Genomic DNA, 25,823 nt, shown 5'->3' on the forward strand with positions numbered 1-25,823 from the left:
GATCCTGATGGACAACAGGATGACCATGAGCCAGCACTGTGCCCTTGTGGCCAGGAAGGCCAGTGGCATCCTGGGATGTATTAGAAGGGAGGTGGTTAGTAGATCAAGAGAGGTCCTCCTTCCCCTCTACTCTGCCCTGGTGAGACCCCATCTGGAATATTGTGTCCAGTTCTGGGCCCCTCAGTTCAAGAAGGACAGGGAACTGCTGGAGAGGGTCCAGCGTAGGGCAACCAAGATGATTAAGGGAGTGGAGCATCTCCCTTATGAGGAAAGGCTGAGGGAGCTGGGTCTCTTTAGTTTGGAGAAGAGGAGACTGAGGGGTGACCTTATTAATGTTTATAAATATATAAAGGGTGAGTGCCATGAGGATGGAGCCAGGCTCTTCTCGTTGGCAAACAATGATAGGACAAGGGGCAATGGGATCAAGCTGGAACACAAGAGGTTCCACTTAAATTTGAGAAAAAACTTCTTCTCAGTAAGGGTGATAGAGCACTGGGACAGGCTGCCCAGGGGGGTTGTGGAGTCTCCTTCTCTGGAGACATTCAAAACCCGCCTGGACATGTTCCTGTGCAACCTCACCTGGGCGTTCCTGCTCCAGCAGGGGGATTGGACTAGATGATCTTTTGAGGTCCCTTCCAATCCCAAACATACTGCGATACTGTAACTTGAGGCCATTTCTGTTTGTCTTATCGCTTGTTATGATTAGGGTGGTGAGAGCCTGTCCCAAGTTGGCCAGAGAGGTGGTAGATGCCCCATCCCTGGAGACATCCCAGGCCAGGCTGGACGGGGCTCTGAGCAACCTGAGCTGGTGAAGATGTCCCCGCTCACGGCAGGGGGGTGGTGGGTTGCAACCTGAGCAGCTTTTGCAGCGGATTTGTGGTGTCTCTGCACCCCTGTGCAGTTGTATGGATGTGACTGTGGTTGGCTGCAGGATGCTGGAGGAGGAGTGTGGCAGAATGCAAACCCCCCTCTCTCCCCCTCCCTCCTTCAATATGGAAGGAGTAGGCACATCCCCCTCTCTCTCTGCTGTTTGAGGCTGACACCTTCTTTTGTTTGGCCCCAGAGCCCCTGGCCAGGGCCGTTAGGAGAAGGGAGCGCGGAGGCGCCAGGAGCCGCTGAGCGCCCGCGGCCAGTGTGGGGGATGTTTGGAGGCTTCAGGGGCACCCACAGCCAGGGTGGGGGTGCAGAGAAGCTTCTAGAATGCCCACAGTCAGATCCGATCAGCCAATATAAAAACGGGATTCTCGTCGAGACTCCGCCCATTGTCGCGGGTCTCTCGGAGCACGAGCGAGATGCTGCTGCCAAGAGCCCCCCCGGGATGGAGACTCCGCTTGCATTGCCACCACGGGTGTGAGTAAAATTAGCCCTCGCAGGATTGCGAGTGTATTTATACATTTGCACGTGTAACTTTCCGTGCTCAATATGAGCACGTGTAAAATTAATCCTCGCAGAATCTCGGGTGTATTTTCCTTCTGTGCACATGTGCACGCGTACTTTCCGTGCTTAATACAAGCACATGTACTTTCTGTGCACATTGGCACATGTAACTTTCCGTGCTCAATACAAGCACGTGTATAAATTAATCCTCACACAATCGCGGGTGTATTTTCCTTCCGTGCACATTTGCACGTGTACTTTAAATTATTTCCTCGCACAATCGCGAGTGTATTTTCCTCCCCTGCTTCCACATAAGCACGTGTAATATTCCATGCACATTTGCACGTGTATTAACCCTTGCAGGATTGCGAGTGTATTATAAATTTACCCTCGCAGAATCGTGAGTGTACACTTCCCGTACTCACTACGAGTACATGTATCTCTTCAAAATATTCCCGCACCATGTTCAGGCAAGTGCGTACTCCTCCTGGACTCAGGGACGGCTCCGGCATTATTTTGAGTGAAGCCACGTGCATGCACTCTGTGGACCGCCTGTTGTATTAGTTGCTGCCCCTTCATAATTTTCCTCAACTGATATCCGAACCTGTATTCAAGTCACTTTTGGAGTGCTAAAACCCTGTTTCTCACCGGTTTAATAACAGTTGTTTTGGACCCTGTTGTCCCTTAAACTAACTTCGGGGTACCTCCGTGACAATTTTGGCGCAGCGAGCAGGGTATCAGAGATGGAAGAATTATTTAGAGGGTTGAGTAATATTTCTGCAGCAACCTGGAGTCTCGCGGTGTGTTTCTTTCTGGCCGTTTGCTTTAACTTAGCACGGGATGTGCGTAAATTTGACTTCCAAAGAGAGGAAGAAGTTTTGCGGCTAAACAAACACGTGGGCTTTTTGAGCGAACACCCCTCCGCCCCCCCGCTTCTCAACACTGAAAACAGTGTTGATGAAATAGAGAGGTTTTGCACCCTTTCACTGGAATGGAGACGTGTACGTGCTTTGTTTGTGCTGCCCTGTGTGCCGAGGGTGATCAGATATTGTTGAGTGGTAGTTCGGACGCTTCCCCACCCCCTACCGAGGGATCCCGTACTGTTGGCACTGTGACCGGTTCGTGGGAGCCTTGGTGGGTTCGCTATAGCTGGCCGCTCCCCTCCCGACCGGCCGGTCCCGATTGCCCATCACACTCGAGACTGCGACCTGTCCCCAGCCGCGGTGTCCAGACGGTCCACGCCCAGTACCATAGCAAAGCCCAACCTCGCGAGTGCCAGCGACTGCCCTGGGACTGGCGGCGTGAAACGGGGCAGACTGAAAGACACGCTAGAAACACATGTCCAGTACGGGCGTGACCCAAAAACGGAGGCAAACTTCCCCCGTATAGCTTCTGCCGCCTGTCTGCGTACCTCCTCCCAGATGGTCTCCACCCACCACCGTTCCTGGCATCCAAGTCCTGGTGGTGTGGGGCGGGGCAGCCCGGCCTCACGAGCGCTGGCAGGCAACCACCTTCCCCGGGTTGGCCGCCTCCCCCGCTTCGCTGCAGGCGGGAGCGCCCCCCACACTGGCAAACTGAAGTAAAAAAAGCCGCGGCTTGGGACCAGCGACCCCGCCCCGGCTCACTGCTCTCTGAGAGTCAGAAGCAGCTCCCATTAGGACCCAGCACTGTGCCTCAGCACTGCTGCTTACTAAAAGTAGCTGCTAATATTACTTGCTATCAAAAATCTAATGGGCACTCCACTGCAGCTAAATGGGGCATTATGGAGGCCATTAATGAATTTGATAAAGAGTCAATAACAGGCAACAACTCGATAAAGACCTGCCCCCAAAACAAAAAGTCCAAGAGATAGTAAAAGTTAAATAGTTAAAGCTGATCACCCAAATCAGGCTCTGGCCCTACATATCAGGCAGGGCAAGACTCTCTGGAGCACGTGGCAAGATGACTATATCGGGCCATTGAGACCCTCTAATGGAAAGAAATACATCTTGGTGGGGGTAGAGGTAGTATCAGGATTATCAATGGCCACTGCTGTCAACACGGCCACTGGAGATCAAACCGTGCAAGCGCTGTGTGGGTGGTTTGGTGTCCTACCCACTCCTGAGAATATCCAGAGTGATAATGGCACACACTTTTCAGCTGCCGTGGTTCAAGACTGGGCCAAGGGAGAAGGTGGCCTTGTCAGTAATGTCCTCAGTGGGACCCATTAACGTTCCAAGAAACTTTGGAGTTTACATCTGACTTTGACTCCTTGAGAGGTTTCTTCAGCTTCCTCTAAGTGTCTGAGATACATGGACTCAGCACCAAATACACCATGGGCTCATTAAAACACATCTCTTCCAATAATTTTCTGCAAGCGTTCAAGACTTGGGCAGCTAATTGGAGAGGCTTCAGGAGTGTAGTTAAGAAAGAGATTAAAACGACCACCCAACAGAAAATAATTTCTCTTTTTTTGTTGTGCTTGTTTGTTTTTGTTTTTGTTTTTTTTGCTTGTTTCCACTCACAGAAAAAGTGCCAACAACATTCTGCAATTGCTATTAATGCAGAGGGTTTTTTAACAAAGTAGGAGAAGTGGGATCCTTGAGGTCAGCCCCTGCATGGACAGCATTCCCCCACACCTACCCAGCCCCACCATTTCTCTTGTGGGCCACCTGAGACTCACGTCACTTCTCCCAACATCAGACTTCTCTGATCTCCGCAGCTGGAGGTTACAGCCTCTCTGCATCAACTCCCTCCTGCCTTTCTTAGAGACTTGGCTGTGCACCAGCCCAGCTGGGTTTCTCTTCATTGCAAACAGAGAGAAGGAAAGCATGGTAAAGTTTAGTAAACAATAACCCACACTCCTCAACCCTATGCTACATTCAAGTTGCCTCCAATGAGGTTCACCATCCACAAGCAATAAGCTCACCAGAAATGTTTTAGACAGAGAAATAGGAAAGGATGGATATAAAGGAATTGGCTGAAGAGAGAATTAGACTGCTGAAACACAAAGGCCAGCTTCTAACTCTCTGAAGCTCAAAGCAGCAGCGTGGTGTTTGAGAGGGATTTGACGGAACAAGGAGTAGGGGGAGGGGGAAATTGGAGAGCAATAGAAAGGGAATAGGTCCTCCATGCGGCATATGGGTTCCTGAACCTCTCCTGCATGTTGTGGCTGTACCCTCAGCTCCAGAGAAGATATAAAAGAAGGGAGCCTGGACAAATCCTTTTCTGGTGGAGCCTGGCTCCATCTTTACATGAGGTCTTTGGGTCAAAAAAAAAAAACCCTAGACATATAGAATGCCAAGAATAATATTATTTAAGTGGGAATAATATTGTTAAAGCTATTCAAAAGAAAAAAAGACAGATGTGAAAAAAATATAGTCCTGGCTATTCATGTGAGACAACCTAGTGGTTCTGTGAAGATGATGGTTGCAGTAATGATTATGAAGTAGCATGTATTCAATTTGCTTAGGGCATCCTTGAGATCCTGGTTCCTCATGCTGTAGATGAAGGGTTGCACTGCTGTGTACAATAATGACACCACTAGATTTAGAACTGGGGAGGAGATGGAGGGGGGCTTCAGGCTGGCAAACATTATGGTGCTGAGAAAGAGAGAGACCACAGCCAGGTGAGGAAGGAACATGGAAAAGGCTTTGTGCTGTCCCTGCTCAGAGGGGATCCTCAGCACAGCCCTGAAGATCTGCACATAGGGAAGAATGATGAAATCAAAATAAGATGAGTAAATAGCCACTAATCACAAGAAGCTCAACTTCCCTGAGGTAGGAGTCTGAGCAGGAGAGCTTGAGGATCTGGGGAACTTCACAGAAGAACTGGTCCACAGCATTGCCCTTGCACAGTGGCAGTGAAAATGTATTGGCCGTGTGCAGCAGAGCAGTGAGAAACTCACTGGCCCAGGCAGCTGCTGCCATGTGGACACAAGCTCTGCTGCCCAGGAGGGTCCCGTAGTGCAGGGGTTTGCAGATGGTGATGATAGTGATCATAGGCCATGATGGTGAGAAGAAAATATTCTGATAATATCAGAAATAGCAACATAAAGAACTGGGCAGCACATCCTGGGTAGGAGACGGCCCTGCTGTCTCACAGGCAACTGGCCATGGCTTTGGGGACAGTGGTGGAAATGGATCTGAGGTTGAGGAGGGAGAGGCTGAGGAGGAAGAAGTACATGGGGGTGTGGAGGTGATGGTCACAGGCTATGGTGGTGAGGGGGAAACAGGAGAGCAATGGGAAGGTCTCAGGTCCAGATAGCCTGCTGAGCAGATGCCTTTAGAGACAATAATTTTATCAGAACAGGGGAAAAGAGCTTGGTGATCAAATACACAGAAAAACAGCCAGAGCCTTGGCAGTACAAATACAGGGGAAGGTCATATTTCTTCTGTAATTAATAAGCTTCCTGGAAATTACCATTTTGGCATGATGGGAAAATATAATCGTATTACTAAAAGTATTCAATCATCTGGGTTAATGAAAAGGTGCTTATGTGTTGTGTAAAAGTTACTAGCAGTTCTTCCCCTTTCCAGGCAGAGCTCAGTTGGCTGACCATGGACATCGGGTAGAGGTTCCAGCGTATCTGAGGTGTTTGCATGGAACTGGCTGCTGGTGTGCAGGACCTGTAGAAGACCAAGGCCCCTTGGGAGCTGCCGATAGAGGGCAGGCAGAGGGTCCCAGGGCACCTGTACTGGTACTTGGCATCTCTGTCCCTGTAACTGAAGACATCTGTGTCCCTGTAGCTGCATCCCACACACTCCTGGACACCACTTTACCTTTTTGCAAACAAAAATGAAAAGGATTGTTGTGGTTTAACCCCAGCTAGCAGCTCAGCCCCACACAGCTCACTCATTTCCCCCTGGTGGGATGGAGAAGAGAAGTGGAAGTGGAAAATTAAAAACAAACAAACAAACAAAACTGGTGGGTTGAAATAAAGACGGTTTAACAGGCAAAGCAAAAGAAGGAATAAATTCACTGCTTCCTGTGGGCAGGCAAATGTTCAGCCATCTCCAGGAAAGCTGGGCTCCATCATGTGGTGGTTACCTGGGAAGACAAACACCATCACTTCCAATGTTCCCCTCCTTCTTTTCTCTTCCCCTAGCTGTTATTGCTGAGCACAACATCATATGGTCTGGAATATCCCTAGGTTCAGCTGGTTCAGCTGTCCCAGCTCTGTCCCCTCCCAGCTTCTTGTGGACCCCCAGCCTTCTCACTGAGGGTTGGTGTGAGAAGCAGAAAACGCCTCGATGTTGTGTAATCACTGCTCAGCAATAATGGAGACAGCCCTGCATTATCAACACTGTCTTCAGCACAACTCCAAAATATAGCTCCACACTAGCTACTGTGAAGACAGTTAACTCTTATCCCAGCCTAAACCAGCAGAAGGTCATACCCCGTCAAAGCCCAGTATATTAAAACAAAATAAACCAAAATAAGAACACACACACAAAAAATAAATTTAAAGTTGAAAAGTATATTAAAATATTACTTCACTTTTAAGGTTTTCTTCACTGATTTTTTTTTTTTTGGTCAACATTTTCTGAACATTTCTAACATAATCAGGCCTGCAGCATTTAAAGAGAAAATTTTGTTTCTTGCACAGGGCTTGGTGGTCCCAAAAAACTCCCTGTCCAGCACTGGCCATGCCACTACTTTGTACATGGTCACAATGAGGTATCAAGCTCTCTTGACTGTCAAAGGGAATCATAGAATCACAGAATGTCCTGAGCTGGAAGGACCCACCAGGATCACTGAGTCCAGCTCCTGTCCCTGCACAGGACACCCCACGGGTCACCCCGTGTGTCTGAGGACGGTGTCCAGTCTCTCCTTGAACACTGTCAGGTGGGGCTGTGACACCTCCCTGGGAGCCTGTTCAGTGTCCAGCACCTCTGGGGAAGAACCTTTTCCTCATGTCCCACTGCCCCTCCCTGGCACATCTGCTGCCGTTCCCTGGGCTCTGTCACTGTCACAGAGCAGAGCTCACCCTGCCCCTCCTGCTCCTGCTGAGGAACCTGCAGCCCATGAGCTTCGCGCTCAGTCTGCTCTGCTCCAGCTGAGCAAACCCAGGGGCTCAGCCGCTCCTCATACGGCTTCTCCTTGAAACCCTTCACCAACTTTGTATCCTCTTCTGGACACTCTCCAACAGTTTAATATCTTTTCTATCCTGTGTCCCCAGCCCTGCACACAGTGAATGCTCCAGGTGAGGCTGAGCAGAGCAGGACAATCCTCTCTCTGCCCGGCTGGCCGTGCTGTGCTGGGTGCACCAGGACACGGGTCCCTCTTGGCTCCAGGGACACTGGTGGCTCATGTTCAACTTGCCATCCACCAGAACCCCCAGATCCCTCTCCATGGAGCTGCTCTCCGGCATCTTGTCCCCCGGTCTGTATGTACAACCAGGGTTGTCCTGTCTCAAGTGCAAAACCCGGCACTTGCTCTTGTTGAACTTCATGTGGTTGGTGATTGCCCAGTTCTCTAATTTGTCCAGATCCCTCTGGGAAGCAGGGCAGCAGGGTTTCTTTAAATACCCTAACTTTCTGGATGGACAATTTTCCACAAATCTAATCCTATCTGCATCTCAGTGACTTCTTAAGGAGTCCGTAAGTCATCTAACCAGTGGCAGTTCACATGGGAGGGCACACAGCTCTTTGAAGAGCTTGTGTCAGGGTTTCAAGGGAGGGACAGATGACATTATGGTGGGGGATCTGCTACAAGCCACCTGACCAGGAACACTGAACAGATGAGGTCCTCTATAGGCAGATAGCAGCAGCCTGATGTTCACAAGCCCTGATCCTCTTGGGGGACTTCAGGCACCCCAGTATCTCTTAGAGGGACAACAGAGCAGGGTGTAAGCAATCCAGGAGGTTCCTGGAATGTGCCGATGATAACTTCCTTCTCCAAGTGACAGAAAAGCCAACAAGGAGAGGTGCTGTGCTGAACCTTGTTCTCACCAACAAGGAGGGGCTGGTGGGGAATGTGAAGCTCAGGGCAGCCTTGGCTGCAGAGACCATAACATGGTGGAGTTCAGGCTCCCTAGGGCCATAAGAAGGGTACACAGCAAGATCACTACCCTGGACTTCAGGAGAGCAAATTTTGGCCTCTTCAGGGATCTGCTTGGTAGAATACCATGGGATACAGCCCTGGAGGAAAGAGGTGCCCAAGAAACCTGGCTAATAATCAGCCCCTCCAAGCTCAGGAGCAATGCATCCCAACAGAGAAGAAGTCAGGCAAAAATGCCAGGAGGCTGCATGGAGAAACAAGGAGCTCCTGGACAAACTCAGACACAAAAATGAAGCCTGCAGAGGCAGAAGCAAGGACAGGTGGTACCCTGGCATGGAATTGTCTGAGCAGCCAGGGGTCAGGTTAGGAAAGATAAAGCCCTGATAGAATTCAGTCTGGGGAAGGGATGTCAAGGTTTGGGCCGGGGGCCATTTATCATCACTGCAGCCTCCCGTGCTAAACTTGTTCTTTGACATCCTGCAAAGATTTTTGGCCTTGTTGCTGCATCTTCTGTCTGCTGGGGCAGTGCTGTGCAGGAGGAGCAGACACAGAGCCCTGCAGAGCCTCAGGCAGTCAAAACGAAGATTTGTCTCACCTGTAGCCAGATGTCAGGCCCTTGAGGAAGGGCTCTGTGCAATTTGGGGAGCTCAGACCATTAAAATCCTGAGGTAGCTAAATGTGCTAAGAACTGCCACCTGTGTCTTTGTTCCCCACAGGCCCAAAGGGACCCAAAGTGTTTGCTCAGCAGCCAAGTCTCTGTCAGGTGTCAGCAGAGATCAGTGCCACTGTCTGGCACAGCCCCGCACTCCCTGGGCTGCTGGCACGGCCAGGGTCCCTATGGAAGCAAGGGAACACCTGAATGCTGGTTCCTGCTGGTCCGGTGACCTTTGCTGCAGAGAGAAGCTGTGTCATTAAAGGGCTCATCAGCTTCCTCACATGCAGCTCCTGGTTACCAAAACCGGCTCCTGGGGAAGCTCCTGCAGGGCCATGGCAGCTGGTGTCACAGCTCACACACCCCAGCGCTGGCAGAAAGCAGCTGGGACAGGAACACACACAACTGTGCTGCTATCAAAAGCAGAAGAGTTACATTCTTATTGGCATCTTCCTCAATGTCAAGCTGAATTTTGAGAAAGGGGGAGAAGAAACTGTCAAGAGATAAGCCGGGCTTAAAATGAAGTGCAAGGGAAAGAAATGTTACCTACATATCACAATGGCAGCTCAGTCAGGAGAACTACAGTTTTGGAAAGATGAAAACCACAAAGTTCGGTTTTAGCCCCAGTCCTTTAATAAGGGTTACACTCGGGGAAATAAAGGTGTAACGTCAATGCACGAAAGACGCGTGTGACCTGCTGAGCAGCTTCAGATACTAAACTAATGCCAGTCTGAGCATTAGGCTCTCCTGTGACTTCAGCGTTTCTTTAAAGTCACTGTGTGGAAAACGTCTCTGGTTTTGTGCACACTAAGCTGTTGCAGTGACATTGATGTGAATCCACATGCAGAGTTTAGTCCTGACGTGAGGTGTCCAGAGCAGAACAAACCCAGCGGCTGTGGGTGAGGAAAACAAGTGCTGGTAAATGACACCTTTCTCCTTTCCTTTCTATCAGCTGCTCACACTAAAACAAATCATGTGCTGAAGTGAATTTTGATTGTCAATTTAAGAACAGCTAGAGTGAAAAGTCTGGATCAGACTATTCACATCCACTCCCAGGTAACATATTCATTTCTAGTGAAGGCATCCACCTGCTACGCTGCTTTTAGAAATGATTCGAGCGTCCATTTGCTGGCACCATCCTTTTCCCTTCTTAACAACGTCCTTGATTCGGTTTCATAGGACATCCTGAATCACTTCAGAATTAGTATTTTCCTTACATACATTTCACATATGAGTTCAAAAACTGTCCTACAGCTCTCGAAGACAGGACAAAAGTTTGAAGAAGGCATCTAGATTTGTAATTAAAAACCAGGCACTGAGAATGAAGAGTCCTTCCCGTTTCTCCCTCAAGTAAAAACCAACAGTGTGCAGTGACCCACTCAAGTGCCTTTGCTTTACTGAACATTCCACAGCTGTGGGCTGGTAAGATTGCAGTAGAAAGTAATTTTTCAGATTTTTCCCTTCATTTCCAAAACCTCAGCCACTACGAGCCGCACACAGTTTTTAAAAAGTTAGAATAACGCACTGGAAAGTATAGTATGAATACCACTAATTGACAGACATCTATTTTAATTTCTCTTTATTCATATTAAAGGAGCTTAGTCAGATGCCGTCCTCTCGAAGGGAAAGGTGCACGGGCAGCTGTTGGAAGCCAACAGCTTGGCACAGACCAACACAGAACACTGCATGGTGCAACCCTTCCAAACACCAAGTTTTCTAGAAAACTTCCAAGTACGAAACATGGCAGCCAAGCACTGCATTGCTAAGGAACAGCATTTCACTTGCTTCAGTTCAACGCAAAAAATTAAAAAGTATGTCAAACTCTTACAGGGGTCAACTGCAGACTAATGACACTTTAAAATATATGAAGGAAGAGGTACCACTAATTGCTGCACGTTTGTTGTCCACTCTTTTATGATGAACCCTATCTATATTTTCTTTCTCTGAAGACTTTTTTTTTCCAATAAGTTAAATACTCTAAAAAACAAAACAAAACACAGCTAGCAAAGCAGCAGCACACAAATTAGCTGAACACATGCACAATCTCCACACCAGAGTTCTGTTTTCTACCATGTTACCCATACTTGCGGCAAGGAAGCTAAGTTTCCACATGCAATATGTAAATATACTATTAATAAATATTTGTCACATTTTAGTAACATTATGGAAGGCTAATTGAACAGGACAACTTCTTGCAGTGATAATAATAGCTTGTGCAAATCTCTTTTTGCAATGCCACTGGGAGTCAGGATGGTCAGAAAAGGAAGGTACCAAAACTTCCTTTCCCATTCCATTTGAACTGATTGCCCACGATAGAAACAAACACTTCCTGTGACATTAAGTCGTCACCAGCTTCTGTGATTCCCAGTTCACTCAGTCTTTTCTTGTGCATCTGGCTCTTCTTTGCAGAAGTTGCCCCGATTTCACTTGCAATCTCAAAATTGCCTTCAGTTTGTTCAGAAAGCTCAGCTTGCTCCCAAAGGTGCAGCCCCTCAGCCCCAGAATTCTGGGCTGTGCCATCACGTGCCTGTGAACTCCCTAAGGCAGGAAACAGTTAAGAATGTCACCAACAATCATGCAAAGCAGCCAAATTAATTTAAAACTCCTAAAATTAAATTGTGTTCAGTCTTAGCATTTCCACCTCATTCCACTCACTTTTTGGATAACTATTTAGTCACAATCACATATTCCAAATACAGTACAAGATGCATAAGGAAAATGTTTCTTCTAGAGATGACTTCAAGTTGCTAAGTGACAGACATATGAGAGAAAATTACAGTGGGTTTACACATTGCACTTAGTGACACTTCTTCCTGAATAAGACATACTATGAGAAATACACTTGTCGCATTTCATTCACTGCAGATTAAAAATTCTGGCTGGCAGCTCTAATGCACAGAACAAAAAATGAGCGGAGAATGATCATGAACCAGACGAGCTGTAAGACAAGCCACATCTGCTTTCTCTGTGCTTTTTCTCTCTCCTGTTTCTGTATGATCCAAGGAGGACACGAGCCACACAGGGAGCACAGACCAGGCACGTAAGGACTACAACACAAGTGCACACACACCACAGAGCACAGACATCGCAGGAAATGCCATTGTTCTCAGAGCTATGAAGATTTATTTCAGCTAAATCAGTCTTGATATTATGAAAAAAAATTAAAAGGCTTGGTTATGAATTATGCAATCCAAAAACCTGGGTATGCTAGTTTTAGGAGTTTCTTCTATGAAGAGAAAAAATACCTTTTGTTGTCTCTGCTGGAGCATCCTTTACATCAGAGGGTACTGTTGATCTAACCAGCACCACACCGTATCCTTCATTATTATGGATCACATTATTGACCATGGTTATCTTGGGGATGTCATAATGTTCATCTAAAAAGTTCTACAGAAAAGAAATGGAAATTCAACATGTTATATCCAGCTAAAGGGATGCAAAATATTCCAGTTTTAGGTAGAATCAGTCCTATGGGTTGGCTAGAATTTTATTATTTGCGTATGAAAGAAACATTGCAAAAGACATTTTCTCTCTGGCAGATAAGAAATAAAACAAATATATTGGACTGACCAAAGGCAAACGAGTACCTTTATCATACTATCTGACATAGAAGGGTTCTACCGTAAGGCTGCAAGGTTAGGCTGCCAGCCTAAACGCAAATTATTTGCACTAATTCTAGTAGCTATGAGCTTCTGAAAAACAAGTATATTCTGCCTCAAACTGACCTTTATAAGTATCCCCTCCTTGCAGTGGTGTATGCCGTTGTCTAACAGGGTGCACGTACTACCTGGATATATTTCCACACCAGCACCCTACAAGATAAAATTTATAACAATTCACAAATAGTTCAGGCACATTTCCAGTTTAACTTGCCAACGCCATTGCAGATCTTTGTGTTCATCTACCAGTTCACACACTGCAAAATTGTGTTACCACCCCAGCTTCACAGCTTTGTTAACCAACTTCAGCAGCAATATTCAAGGTTGAGGCCACATAGATAATACAATTGCCACCAGTCCATAAAAGCTCTGGTGAAGAGTAACTGCACAGACTGGCATTACTTGCTTGTTCTTTAGTCATCCACCTCAGCACTCAAAGCCCCATCGTTCTTCAAAACATCCTAATCAGATTTCAGTTTTATCACCCTTCTGTAAGAATCAATGGACAAGGTGTCCAAAAACGGCATTTCATTTGCAGAACAAATTCAAGGCTTAATGAGAAAATTATTTATGGGCAGAGAAAACAGAAAATCACTTTAAAAGTATTGCAGGACATGGAACAGTCCAGCAATGCAGCAAAGATTATTTCACAGATGTCCCCTGTTACTGCATCATTTTAGTATCACACACAAATCCGCACGAGACACTTCACTCAATACTATCGGAGGGCACAAGACCCCAGGACCAAACTCTTAATAACATGTAGCTGTACAAAATGAATTTGTGGAGGTTCTCTTTAAGAGTGACAGAAGTCCCCCCCCGTTACTGACTATATTATTTCCAAGGAAAAACCTTTATTTTTATTTAGGAAATAAGGCAGAGTTAAGAATTTGTATGTACCTTGGCACCATACAGGTCTGAGTTTTTCATTAATAGCTCAGCTGATGTTCGTACTGTTACACCTGTAGTTTCACACTGTAACACACAATTCTCCAGGGTAGTTTTCCCATGATGGACATCTACATACACACAAAAGAAATACTATTAAATGAATCAGTTATGCAAAGGCAACTCCCTCCTACAGACTTGTAGCATTTTTGCAGTGTGATAAAATCACTGTTTTATTTTATCCACTTCACTGATTTGCCTGTGCATGGTTTGAACTCGTGCTATTTTCTAGTATAAGCAGGAACAGTGCTGCAAGGGAGCCTTAGACTTGAATTAACAGGATACTATATACATGCATATAGGTGTTAATAAACATTTTAACATGTTTAGAAACAGATGTCTGCTGAGGCAAAGTATTAATTAGGCTCTTCTGCAAAGGCAGGCAGCCACGGCAAATAAACTCATTGGACAGAACTTGGGATTCTTGGAGCCTCAGTTTGAATGTGCTGTCAGCAAACAAAGTTCTACGCCACTTCTGCAGCCCCTGCCATTCCTCAGGGACAGCTGATTGGGTTCAGCCACAGCTCAATATTGCCACAGGAGGGTTTTTTTGGAAAGGGGAATTGTTTCCTTTCCCAAGTAGCCAGATGTAGGCTGTGGAGTGGAGTCAGGTTGCCTTAGTAGCAGAAAATGATTAAGTCAAACGATCTTATTCAAGTATAAGAATAAAACACAAGAACCCAATAGCTTGTTAGTACAAAGACTAGAAGTTATTTTGATGTCCACATTATGAGCAAGTTAAAAAACAAGGGGGGCGCCTTGATATTTATACCTGTAGGGTTGCTCTCCACAACATTTTGTTAAAACTAGTAAACTCCAAAACTGGTTCCCAGCTTTAATTCTAACAGTAAATTACAAAAGATTCACAAAAAGGTCAAGATGCTTTTATACTTACTTAAAATCCCCTCCACAGCATCATGTTGCACGAACTTCAACCCGGAGATCCTTATATTGGCTCCTGTACAGTCAACAAAGTTGTCTCCTTTCCCTTGTTTTTCTATCACGATATCGTCCAGCAGGCCGTAGCCTTAAAAGCAGAGATGAAAGATGCAGGTTTGATGGGTAACGGGTAACAGTCAGGTGCTCAATACATAACAGACATTTAAATTAAATACAGAGGTTTCAAACTTAAGGTCTAATATGCTGAAGAGGATTTTCCACCCAGTGGCCAGGCTGCACCTTGCGTCTCGTCTGTACCAAGGCACAGGCACTCAAAAGCAAACTCAAAAAGTTTCCTCACTTGAACGGCACACAAGCTGCAAAGTTATTTTAGATAGTTGAACGAAATGGTAACTGAGCTGACATCTGCCAAGGGCACAGTTCTCGCTCTCAAAAGTTAAAGCAGAACCAAGGACACACAGGCACCTGCAGTCTGATTTCAAAGGTGTTCATTAGACCTTCCAAAGGGAAAGCACTTGACACCACAACACAAGTTGCAAAGTATTTTATATTAGTAAAAGCCTTGCTCAACTTCCCAGTTTAAATGAAACTTGGGTCAAAATCTATTGTTCCTGTGTTACACAGGCTTCCAAATTATCTCAGATTAAGAAGAAACTTTCACAAGCACATGCCAATATCAGTTTACTAATCCATCCCCACTGAGCCACTTAAAGAGAAATTTATATACATGTAAAGCTTTTATTGCTTGTCACTGACAACAGTTGTGATAAGGAAAGCAATATGGCAACATCTATTAAAGCAGCATGAGTCCTATCATTTTCTGAAAGCACACACAAAGATACAAAACACCTGAGTAGGACGCTAGCTTTTAACTAAGTACATCAATTCATAGTGTGATGTACAAGTAAAAAGGTTAAAAAAGAAAAAGCTTTTGGACAAGAGTTGGGAGAAAGCTTTAGAGACAACAGATTTAATGCAAAGTTATGGATACTTCAACACACTGTACTATCTAGAAATCTTTTCCCACTATCAATTTATGGCCATCCCTGGGGAGGAGACAGACTATTACAGATGTGCTGATGCCATAGGCTCCCGTCAGCTTAAACAGCTGCCCTACAAGCAGAAGGGAAGTTCTCAGGTGCCTTTGCTACACATTTTTGTCAAGTGTCAAAGTTATCTTTACCACGATTTCCTGCAGCTGTTACAGCTTTAACCATACATAGTTCTTACAAGCTTTTATTTATCCCTGATTTACTAATCTTTGTACTTTCAACCTTAGCACTGACTTCCACAGAGGCTGGTAAAAAAATATAAGCTCTACTATGCAAAATGACACTGTATGTTTGATGAGTCATCTCTTCATCCCAAGAAAGGCACCAAAACAGCTCAGATTAGTGCCAGCAAAGTGTTCTGTTATGCTCCACCTTCAAACCTTTCTGGCTGCTACTGCTGCTGTGAAAACTTCTCTAACAGGAGTCCATGTAAGAACGAATACCCTGACACATTCATTATTCAGAGTGGTTCGTACTAAAGATACATATTTAAATGCCTTGTTCTTTAAGATAGCGTAGCTCATCCTTTAATAGGTGTGCTATTTGTTTTATTGTTTCCTCAAAGCTAGGAAAGCAGTTGTCATAAATACCACTCTGCACAGTTTTAGAACAACGGATTATTGCAGATAAATAAAGCACTTTGTTATGAATTTATCCTTTCTCTAGCAGGTGCATTGTCTATCAGCATGCATATCTATATAAATCAAACATACATGAGAAGGATGAGAAAGAAAGTGATGCTCATAAAACAAGGACAAGAAAAAGTCCAGAACAGCAGGAAATCAAACTCCCAGCCTTCTTCCCATTAAGAAGGTTCGACAAGATAAAAATTGCAGCTAAATAAGAATATAAACGTCTGCACAAGCACTGGTGATACACAGACTATTCCACTACAGCAGAGGAATTACACTGAGAAATCAAGAACTGGGAGGAAGAGATAGCAACATATTCTAGAGAAGGCAGAAGTACTTCAAACTTCTTTTTTTTTTTTTTAAAGTAATCACATATGCTGTATCTGTTTCTACATAATAGACACAGATGTTAAATCAACAGCTCCCTCAGCTACCCAGACACTTCACATAGCGCAGATTCCCACTGGCCAGTCCCCCGTCCCCCCCCCCCGCCCCAACTCCTAGCAACTAACAGATGTCATAAATTAAGTTCTAGTAGCACTTGGCTCTTTCCCTCTATATTCACCAGCACTGCACCAGCAAGGAGGCTCAGAGAGCACCTCTGAAGCAGATTAAGACAGGGAAAAATTTAATGAAATACAACAAGGGCAAGTGTAGAGTCTTGTATCTGGGCAGGAACAACCCCAGATTCTAGTATAAGTTGAAGAACAAGCTGTTGGAGAGCAGTGTAGGGGAAAGGGACCGGGGGTCCTGGGGACAGCAGGGTGACCATGAGCCAGCACTGGGCCCTTGTGGCCAGGAAGGCCAATGGCACCTGGAGTGGGTTAGAAGGGGGTGGTCAGTAGGTCAGAGAGGTTCTCCTGCCCCTCTGCTCTGCCCTGGGGAGACCACACCTGGAATCTTGTGTCCAGTTGTGGCCCCTCAGTTCCAGCAGGACAGGGAACTGCTGCAGAGAGTCCAGCGCAGCCACCAAGATGCTGCAGGGAGTGGAGCATCTCCCATGTGAGGAAAGGCTGAGGGAGCTGGGGCTCTGGAGCTGGACAAGAGGACACTGAGGGGGGACTCATTCCTGGGGATCAATATGGAAAGGGGCAGTGTCAGGAGGATGGAGCCAGGCTCTTCTGGTGACAACCAGGGACAGGACAAGGGGCAGTGGGTGCAAACTGGAACACAGGAGGTTCCACGGAAAGATGAGAAGAAACTTGTTGGGGTGAGGGTGGCAGAGCCTGGCCCAGGCTGCCCAGGGGGGTTGTGGAGTCTCCTTCTGTGCAGACATTCCAACCCGCCTGGACACCTTCCTGTGTAACCTCATCTGGGTGTTCCTGCTCCATGGGAGGATTGCACTGGATGAGCTTTCCAGGGCCCTTCCAACCCCTGACACTCTGTGATTCCATAAGATATGTAGAGAAGAACAGGACAACTCTCAAGTGCTCTTAAAGTTTCTGGCTCTAGAAACTGAAGCCTCTCAGAGTGAATTTTGTGCTTCTTCGATTAAAAAAAATAATCAAGTCCCTCATGTTTCTGTTTAATCCTCTTATTTATATGATCAGGATTTAGCCAGACAAATATGAGGAAAGGGTGAATTTGCTATTAATCGGCAAAATTTGAAGTTTATTTGCAGAAGTGTCTATGGCTAATGAAACAGCTTCCTCCATCCTGTATTGGACATAGCTTCACAAGCAGAAATAGGAACATTTGAAGAAAAAAGCAAATGCTCCAGCCAAACCCCACACAAAGTAAATCCTTATGCAGAGCTAGTTTAAAATGTTCAGTTGACATTGTTTTCAGGACCTTTACGCTAGCAAACCTCCTACCTTCTAGCTCAACTGAGTCAGCGATGTTGAACATGCCATCCACAACATAATGCCCAGGACAGATGATGACCATGTCTCCTTCATAACAGGCATTTACAGCTGCCAGTGGATCATTGTGGAACTGTAAAAGATAAACAATATAGTCAGCTCCTGATAAATGGTAGAAAAATGGAAGCATTTATGCCCTTAAAGCTTGCTTTTCAGTTAAATGTTGCTGCTTTTGCTAAAAATATACCATTTATAATGCCACAATTTCTACTTTGAAGTGAAGATTCATAGCACTCTCTGAACAAAAACAGTTTTAAAACATTCCTTTGATGTTTGGGTCATGTCCATTCCCCCATGAGAAAACTGGGGCAGAGAGACAAATTGAAGAGCACATGCACTAGGAAGCAAATCTCAATATGGCCTTAGTTCCAGGCCAACGTTTGAATGGTGCCTGGAGTGATTTGCCATGAATTACTGAAGAAATAGATGACAGAAGACAAAGAAAATAAAAGCCACAAACAAGTCAGCAACTCCATTTGAGCTGGTTTCAAAACTGACATAACCCTTTGCTCCCAGTGCAAGTCACCCCAAAACAGAGTTCAGGTACCAGTGGCAAATATGAGGTCACAGGATCACAGAATTTAATTTGAGCCCAAGGAATCCAGACTGTTATTAGCTACCAAAGGGGCCATAACTGCTCTAAAATAAATATATTTCCTAACACAAAGCTAAAGATTGACATTTCTTCTAACTGTAGGCCATTAACTGTACCGTCAAAAGACACAGGTATTTCAAAACTAAATATAAGTATTACACCTTGCTATGTTTCATTATAGAATTATTACAGGTTTATCTCTATTTCCCACACACAGGAAGGAAACTGCTTGTATAGAGTAGTCAGCAGATGCAAATGAATTTTAAAAAATTGTATCATCTAGCCTTACCACTTATTGTTTAAATCACAGTGCTTTTTTTGACTGACAAAAATAACACTGTGCAAATGTAGGACCTTGCATATGATAAATTAACTTAGTCTTCCACATTGTTCCTTGAAGAAAAAAAAAAGTATTAGCAGACAATTCCTGTACCTGTATTTCTAGTTCTTCACCACAAGATTCAGGGCAAAGTTTGTCCCTCATCAATGACTGCAGCAGACTTGCCGTCATAGTTGAGGATACAATATGAATGATCTTGGTACCTGTTGGTCTCAGTCCTTTAGCTTGGAGACCACTGTATTTTTGGTAACCAAACACATACCTACAACAAGAGCAAAGCCATCAGTTCTTTCTTCAGCAAAGAACGTCTAGGTACAGTTTCCCATACGGCCCCTTCTCCTTCCACAAACCCACCACCAACCTCAGCAGAGGATTCTCAATTATTTTTAGCTTTTGCTTTAAGTGCTCTATTTCCTCATACAATTTTAGTCCTTCCACCATGGAGACATTTTCTGCTTCCGAGTCCACATCACTGCTGGGGATGCTGTTCCTCACATTCAAAAACTTCCTGTAAACCTCTTCACACTGAGACAACAAGTTCTGGTAATCGGCTACAAGCCCAGAAGGCACCCGGCGTTCAAGGATGTCGTAGTGCCTGCGATTCAGAGCACACAGTCAGTATACTTCACGTTTACAATTTTGAAAGATCAGAGAGAACCTGTGGAGTTCTGCATGAGCACTTTAGTCAAAGTTGTCCATGAGCACTTTAGTCAAAGTTCTCCGCAGTCGATATCAAAACAGCTCAATTTTTTTTGAAGGCAGCAAAAATCTGAGCAGACACAAATATATTGATTTCTGAATGGCTGCCCATCCACCTTGAAATATTATACACAATTACCAGAAACTCACTCTAAAACAAAAGCATAAGCACAGGTATAAAAAAACAGTAAGACTTTAGAAGGTAATAACCTTAAAAATTAATCTATTTTTAAGCATTTGTTAGAAAAACTGAGAAAATAATCTCTGAAACAGAAGAAAAATCCTATAATGTGAAGTCTCTATTAGCAACAATCCAAACAACCACCTGGACAAAGCCACAGGATGAATAAGAAAAGCACTATCACAAGAGAATCCTCTACAAATTAAATTGCGAGCCAGAAAATGCCAGCCCAAAGTCGCATGGCCAAAGTCAGACAGATAAAAACATCTGCCAGGTGGATGGTGCCAAGAACTCCAGGACCAACCATGTAGGAACAACCATCAGTGTTACAAAAAACCTGGACAGCAACTGATGATACAAACGAGGGAAGATTTCACTACCTCGCACTGTTTTTGCAGTGAACCAATTGAACACAATAGAAATAGCTCTGCTCAAAAGGTTACAGGAAGGAAGGCCAAAGACGTTCCCTCAGCTTTCAGAGATTTTTCAAAAGCTGCATTTAAAGCGTGCTGCAAAACCAAGAAAATCTGCAGTCGGAGCAGGCAGTATTGCTGCAGTTCTGATAAACACGGTGTAGAGAAACACAAAGAACTCTGGCAATGGGGTTATCAGAGACAGAGTAAGTCAATGCAGCGTGATTAACAGCAGGAGGACTTATAGCAATGTAGAAATATAAAATATTTGAAGGAAACTAAAGGTTGCACGTAATCTGGCCCTGAAACACATACTCTACATTTTAGAGCTGTTTGCTATGAAAGTGCATAAAACTATCTTGTTTTTTCAAGCTTTATTAATGTTTATAAATATATAAAGGGTGAGTGCCATGAGGATGGAGCCAGGCTCTTCTCGGTGGCAAACAATGATAGGACAAGGGGTAATGGGATCAAGCTGGAACACAAGAGGTTCCACTTAAATTTGAGAAGAAACTTCTTCTCAGTAAGGGTGACAGAGCCTGGCCCAGGCTGCCCAGGGAGGTTGTGGAGTCTCCTTCTCTGGAGACATTCAAAACCTGCCTGGACATGTTCCTGTGCGACCTCACCAAGGCATTCCTGCTCCATGGGGGGATTGGACTAGATGATCTTTTGACGTCCCTTCCAATCCCAAACATACTGTAATACTGTGAAAACCGAGGAGAGCACCAACATCAGTGCAGCTTGGAGGACAGGCTTTGGATCAAGCATGGGATGGAAGAATAAGAAACAATAACACTCTTCTGCTTGAAGATATTGCTTAAGTATTTTGGATTCTCTCTAAAATGGCTGTAAGGCCACACGCAGTGTTAAAAAAATAAAAACATCAACTCATGGCATGTCATTACATTCTGGGTCTATTCTGTGTAGAGTTTTCATAAGGCTCCAAAAACTCAACAGCAGGATGGTCATTTGCTGGAGCACACAAGTATGAACACTTCAGAAACATGTACCATTTCCATATATAACACTTCCTTCTCACTTGTATGATCTAAGAAAAATCCAGGCATACCAGAGTCCTCAAATGTCACATCAGGTCCTGTTTGAAAGAGATGTCCGTGGCCACCTTTACAGTCTGGGTAACAATGTTAATTTTCTTTGTGAAGCACATGCTATATGCTATATTCTAGCACATGTAATGCTGTATCCTAAATAGCTTTTCAGGTTGGGTTATAAATATTCGCTGTTGTAGTTCCTCAGCATCACAGCAGTATCAAATTTGGATCAGAATGACACACAAACTTCCGCATACACGTGATATTAAGTTATAGTAAGTAAAGAAAAGGAATTGAAAAGTAACTCTCATGAAAGACAATGAACAGAGACTATGCAAAACTCAGATGAAAATCTACAGTAAAAGATAACTTTCCAGTTATTCGTTCCCGGTGTGTTTAATGGTGTGCTTTGGTTTTCCAGCATCCTCAAAAATACAACTAGATGGTGTCCGTGTGCGCTGCTTCAGTTCCATATGGCGTTAAAAACTCACCTTCAGAAAACCTAATGCTGACTAATCCCACTAGGGAAAGAAACAGACACATTCCTCCTTCAGCACAGCCACTTCACACGTTTCTGTTTACATTCAGTTCCATTCTGGATCTTTTTCTGTCCCCAGAGGTATCAGAGCATCCCACACTAGCTTTAATTAGGGTTATAATTCCTACACCTGCAATTTGAAGGAAGCTATAGCTGGATTTGCAGTGCCACCTGATGGAAGAACAAGGGTTAGAGGGAAAAACTGAGGGTTCAGAAATCAAGTGGCAACCTCAGTTGCATCCTCTTTCCCTAAAAAATTTTGAGCATCAGACAGTGAAAGTTGCTAGAACAAGCTTGCTTTGATTTACTAGCAAACGGTTTGCTTTGAAATCTATTTGTCACTATTCTTGTGTAACCCTTTCCTGTGGTTATACCCAAATAATAGCAAAGGTGTTGCACTTACAGTCTTAGTCGAGGCTCAACGCATCGCACAAAGTAATCAAAATCATCCTCCTCCTCCTCATCCCAGGTCCTCCAGATGCACTGGTAGAAGAACCTTTTGAAGCAAAGCAAGTGTTTAAACACATAAAGGCAGCCACGCTTGCCTGAGTAGAGACAACAGCACTGGAAACAGGAATGTAATCCATTTGAGAATTCATCTCATAGCATCCCCTTTCTCCAATTCCATGTCACCATCCTGTAAACTATTTAGTATACACAGAGGCAATCTTTCTTGTCTGCTGTTTAACTGATAAAGACTTATTTTGTTTTTCTAAGTTCACAAATCATAATAGCCCGAGGTCTATTGCCTTTCACCAAAAGAGACTGAACAGCTAAAAGCTGGACTGAAAACATGATTTACCCTCTCAGGACCCTCAGATTTTTCAGTTGTTGGGTTCTGACCAGATGTCCTTCAGCTAAGCTTTCCTTTCCAACTCCATCATTTAAGCTTAGCTCTCTACTACTGAGCAATGCTCAACAGAATGAATCTCCTCCTCTTTTCCTCCCACACCCACCACTTTGTAAATATGGCCCATTCTTTAGGTGTGAAAGTCATCCCTCCTATTTTAGCTTTTTCATGCAGAACCACTGCCTATTTGTAGACAGCTTTCAAACTGCCTGTACTACATGAAAGCAACAGAGATGGAAAAGAGACACTGAGAGATGATAAAGGAAAACAGAAGCAGTAAGATGTGAACAGACACCTGAAGAAGACAGACAAATTTAGGGAAAGAGGCAAAATTTAGGAAAAAAAAAAAAGCGAGACAAAAGAAGGAAAAAAAAAATCCACCAAAATGCTACGGAAGACAAAGGCACACCACACTATAGCCAGCTCCATGATACAACCCAAGGAAATCTGGAGTGGAAAACAGAGGGAAAGTGACACAGACTTCTTTTTTCACCTTTTGACACAGAAAGCAGACAAACTGCCTCTATATGTACTTCATGATTATGCAAGTACCTGCAGACACCACAGGTTTTCTTTGTGACCAGTCTCCTCATAGTACCAGTCATCAGATTTATTTTGGAAAGCTTGGCTTATGGAGCTGCCAGCACAACCACAAGAACTTGGGGCACAAGCCAGCATTATTGGATATTACCAGAGTGAAATCATTCAAGACAAAAATTAAACCTTGAGCATTTTCTTACCTGACGTGCTCTACAGCGAGTGCTGTCTGATCAAACTCTCCCGAGTCATCATACACAACCCACAGCTCCTGCAGCGGCACCTGATGCTCCTTCAGCTCCAAGAGCTCCTGCACGCACTCCAAGGTGAAGGTGCTGACCCGGGACTCGCACAGGAAAGGCTCACTGAGCTGCACAACGGCTTTCAGAGCTGAGTACTCCACATCCACAACCTGTCGGAAAAAAAGGGGCTTAAGATTCCTCCAGGCAGGAGCTGAGATGCTGCTGAGCAAGGCTAACACAGCACAGAGACACTGCCAGTGCCGGCTGAGCCATGCAAACCAACGCACTGCACAGCGCAAAGGCCACCTCAGCAGCTCCAGTGACAGCTCGGCAGCTGAGCTGTTCCGAACCACAGGAAGAGCTTTTTCCACAATCAAAACTTCATTCAAATCCCTCATAATACTCATGCAAGGCCAGTAAGTTGGTGCCCTGGTTTGGTTTTTTGTTTTGTTTTGTGGGGTATTTCTAGCAGGGTTTTGTTTGTTTGGTTTGGGGTTTTTTTGGTTGTGTTTTTTTTAAGAAACAGGGAAAAGCAGTACCCTCAGACTCAAATCAACACCTTTCAGTCCTCAAGGACTCATTTGGGGCTCATTTTTCTAAGTGTCCACAAGACAAACAATCTGAAAAGGTAGCCTGGGCCACTGAAAAACATTCTGTTACTAATTGGGCTGAAAAGCTGAAGGGGCACAAAGTTTTGCCCTCTTCAAACACATAATCGAACTCCAAGTTTGAACATCCAAGGTTTGCACAGAGATGTGCAAGTCAAACATTGGGAGACCCAGAAAAAGGCATATCTCAAACCAGCGGTCCTCCACCGCTCTGCGACAGGAGCATGCAATGGAGAAGACATCGGCTGATGATACCTGCTGATACCAAGGGGAATTAAAAGGCAGAATTTTCCTGATAAAAACACTGACAAACAATCAGAGCCTGATGTCTGCAAACAGCACATTACAACAGCCAGCTCTGGGTCATCCCCTGCTCACTTGCACCGACTGGGTGTTTCTCCTTCCTGTTTCAGGCAAGGAGCCCTTTGAAGACAACACTTTTATTTCAGTACAGTTTTTCCACCAAAATACCCAGACTCCTGAGAGATCGCCCCTGAAATTAGCCTGTGATGTTTTTGCCACATACCCTTCACAGAGGTAAAGTTACACAAACTCTGTATTGCCACTTTTGGTTGAAAAATCATTTTCCCAATTCTAGAGAAACTCAAGTGAAGGCAAGCGCTTGTGCAGCACCCTGACACACAGAAAGCATAAGTAAATGTTGTATAAATGTTTCTACCAGCACTGATGAACCAGTCTCACAAACACAACAATCATACACTTTGCACCCTGCTAACAATTCAAAATCCAAAAGAGCACAGATGACAGGCTGACAGTACCAACACATCTTGAAAATAAGCGATTTATTTCTGTTATCAACACCATTTTATTGGTGTCTCAGAGAAAATGAAATTCACCTGCAGAATTTTTAAATGGTAGGTAGGCAAATCTCAAGGTTGACAAATTAAGTAAAGCCAAAAATAGAAAGTCTACCTAGTGTATGCCTTTCCAAAGTTGTAATATGTGACTTAGCACTAACGAGCTGGTGTCTCTTACGCAAGTGTCACTTTACGGGCTCCAGCCCCACGGTTCGAGGTGAAGGACGCACACCAGCACACAAGACACACCGGTCCAGAACAAGGCTTCCTTTGAAAGAAAACTCCTATTGCTCCAGCCATCACTGGCAATCAGATATGAAAACTTTACCACCTTCTACCAGCTTGTAACTTCAAAGACAAACCACCTGTCTGTTACAGACATAAACAATGTAAATTGCAGACAAATGCCTGAACAAGTACATTCCATTTACCTCAACAAGGACCTCAAACACATTAGTGCGCCAGACCGCCTGCCATCCCGATGGTTCAAGGACCTTCTCCAGGTATTCAGTTGTGAATTCTTTCACCTCAGAAGCTTTGCAGTCAGCTAAAAAGCAATTGAAGACAGTACATTTATGCAAGAAAAGAAAGAAAGAGTCCTCCAGGTTGTTGGAAAATGAAAGTCAACACTGTTGAAATGTTCCTCTATCACATCTAACATTGGACTTAATTCTCTTTTGCTCATAGCTGCCAGTATTTTTGCTGGCTCTCAGTACTCAGAGAGCTGAAGAGTCATCTGTTTTGTACTTCGCCAAGAGACACAGTATTCAACCTTCCAGGTACTGAAGGTTTCAGTGCCAGCATTGTTAAATAGCTAAGCCGTGCCTTATTAAACAGCCTTACTACACACAAAAAAACTTATAGCAAGATCAGTTAAAACAAGGCAG

The 25,823-nt window shown here is 44.7% G+C and overlaps 1 protein-coding gene across 1 annotated transcript in view; it reads right to left on the bottom strand.

Moving 5' to 3' along the window:
• Window positions 1–11,264: 11,264 nt before the first annotated feature.
• Window positions 11,265–25,823, bottom strand: part of SHCBP1 (SHC binding and spindle associated 1) — a gene marked incomplete at both ends in the record, with an annotated part of 36,275 nt that continues 21,716 nt past the window's right edge. The window contains 11 exons of the mRNA XM_080351964.1: window positions 11,265–11,548; window positions 12,256–12,397; window positions 12,736–12,822; window positions 13,570–13,688; window positions 14,513–14,644; window positions 18,016–18,136; window positions 19,092–19,260; window positions 19,360–19,593; window positions 22,285–22,377; window positions 23,472–23,680; window positions 25,368–25,483. Of these exons, the coding sequence (XP_080208090.1) occupies window positions 11,265–11,548; window positions 12,256–12,397; window positions 12,736–12,822; window positions 13,570–13,688; window positions 14,513–14,644; window positions 18,016–18,136; window positions 19,092–19,260; window positions 19,360–19,593; window positions 22,285–22,377; window positions 23,472–23,680; window positions 25,368–25,483 (1,706 nt within the window). The remainder of the gene's footprint in view (window positions 11,549–12,255; window positions 12,398–12,735; window positions 12,823–13,569; window positions 13,689–14,512; window positions 14,645–18,015; window positions 18,137–19,091; window positions 19,261–19,359; window positions 19,594–22,284; window positions 22,378–23,471; window positions 23,681–25,367; window positions 25,484–25,823) is intronic.

The sequence above is a fragment of the Nesoenas mayeri genome (genome assembly GCF_963082525.1).
Source record: "Nesoenas mayeri genome assembly, chromosome: 12".
In the NCBI taxonomy this organism is placed as follows: Eukaryota; Metazoa; Chordata; class Aves; order Columbiformes; family Columbidae; genus Nesoenas; species Nesoenas mayeri.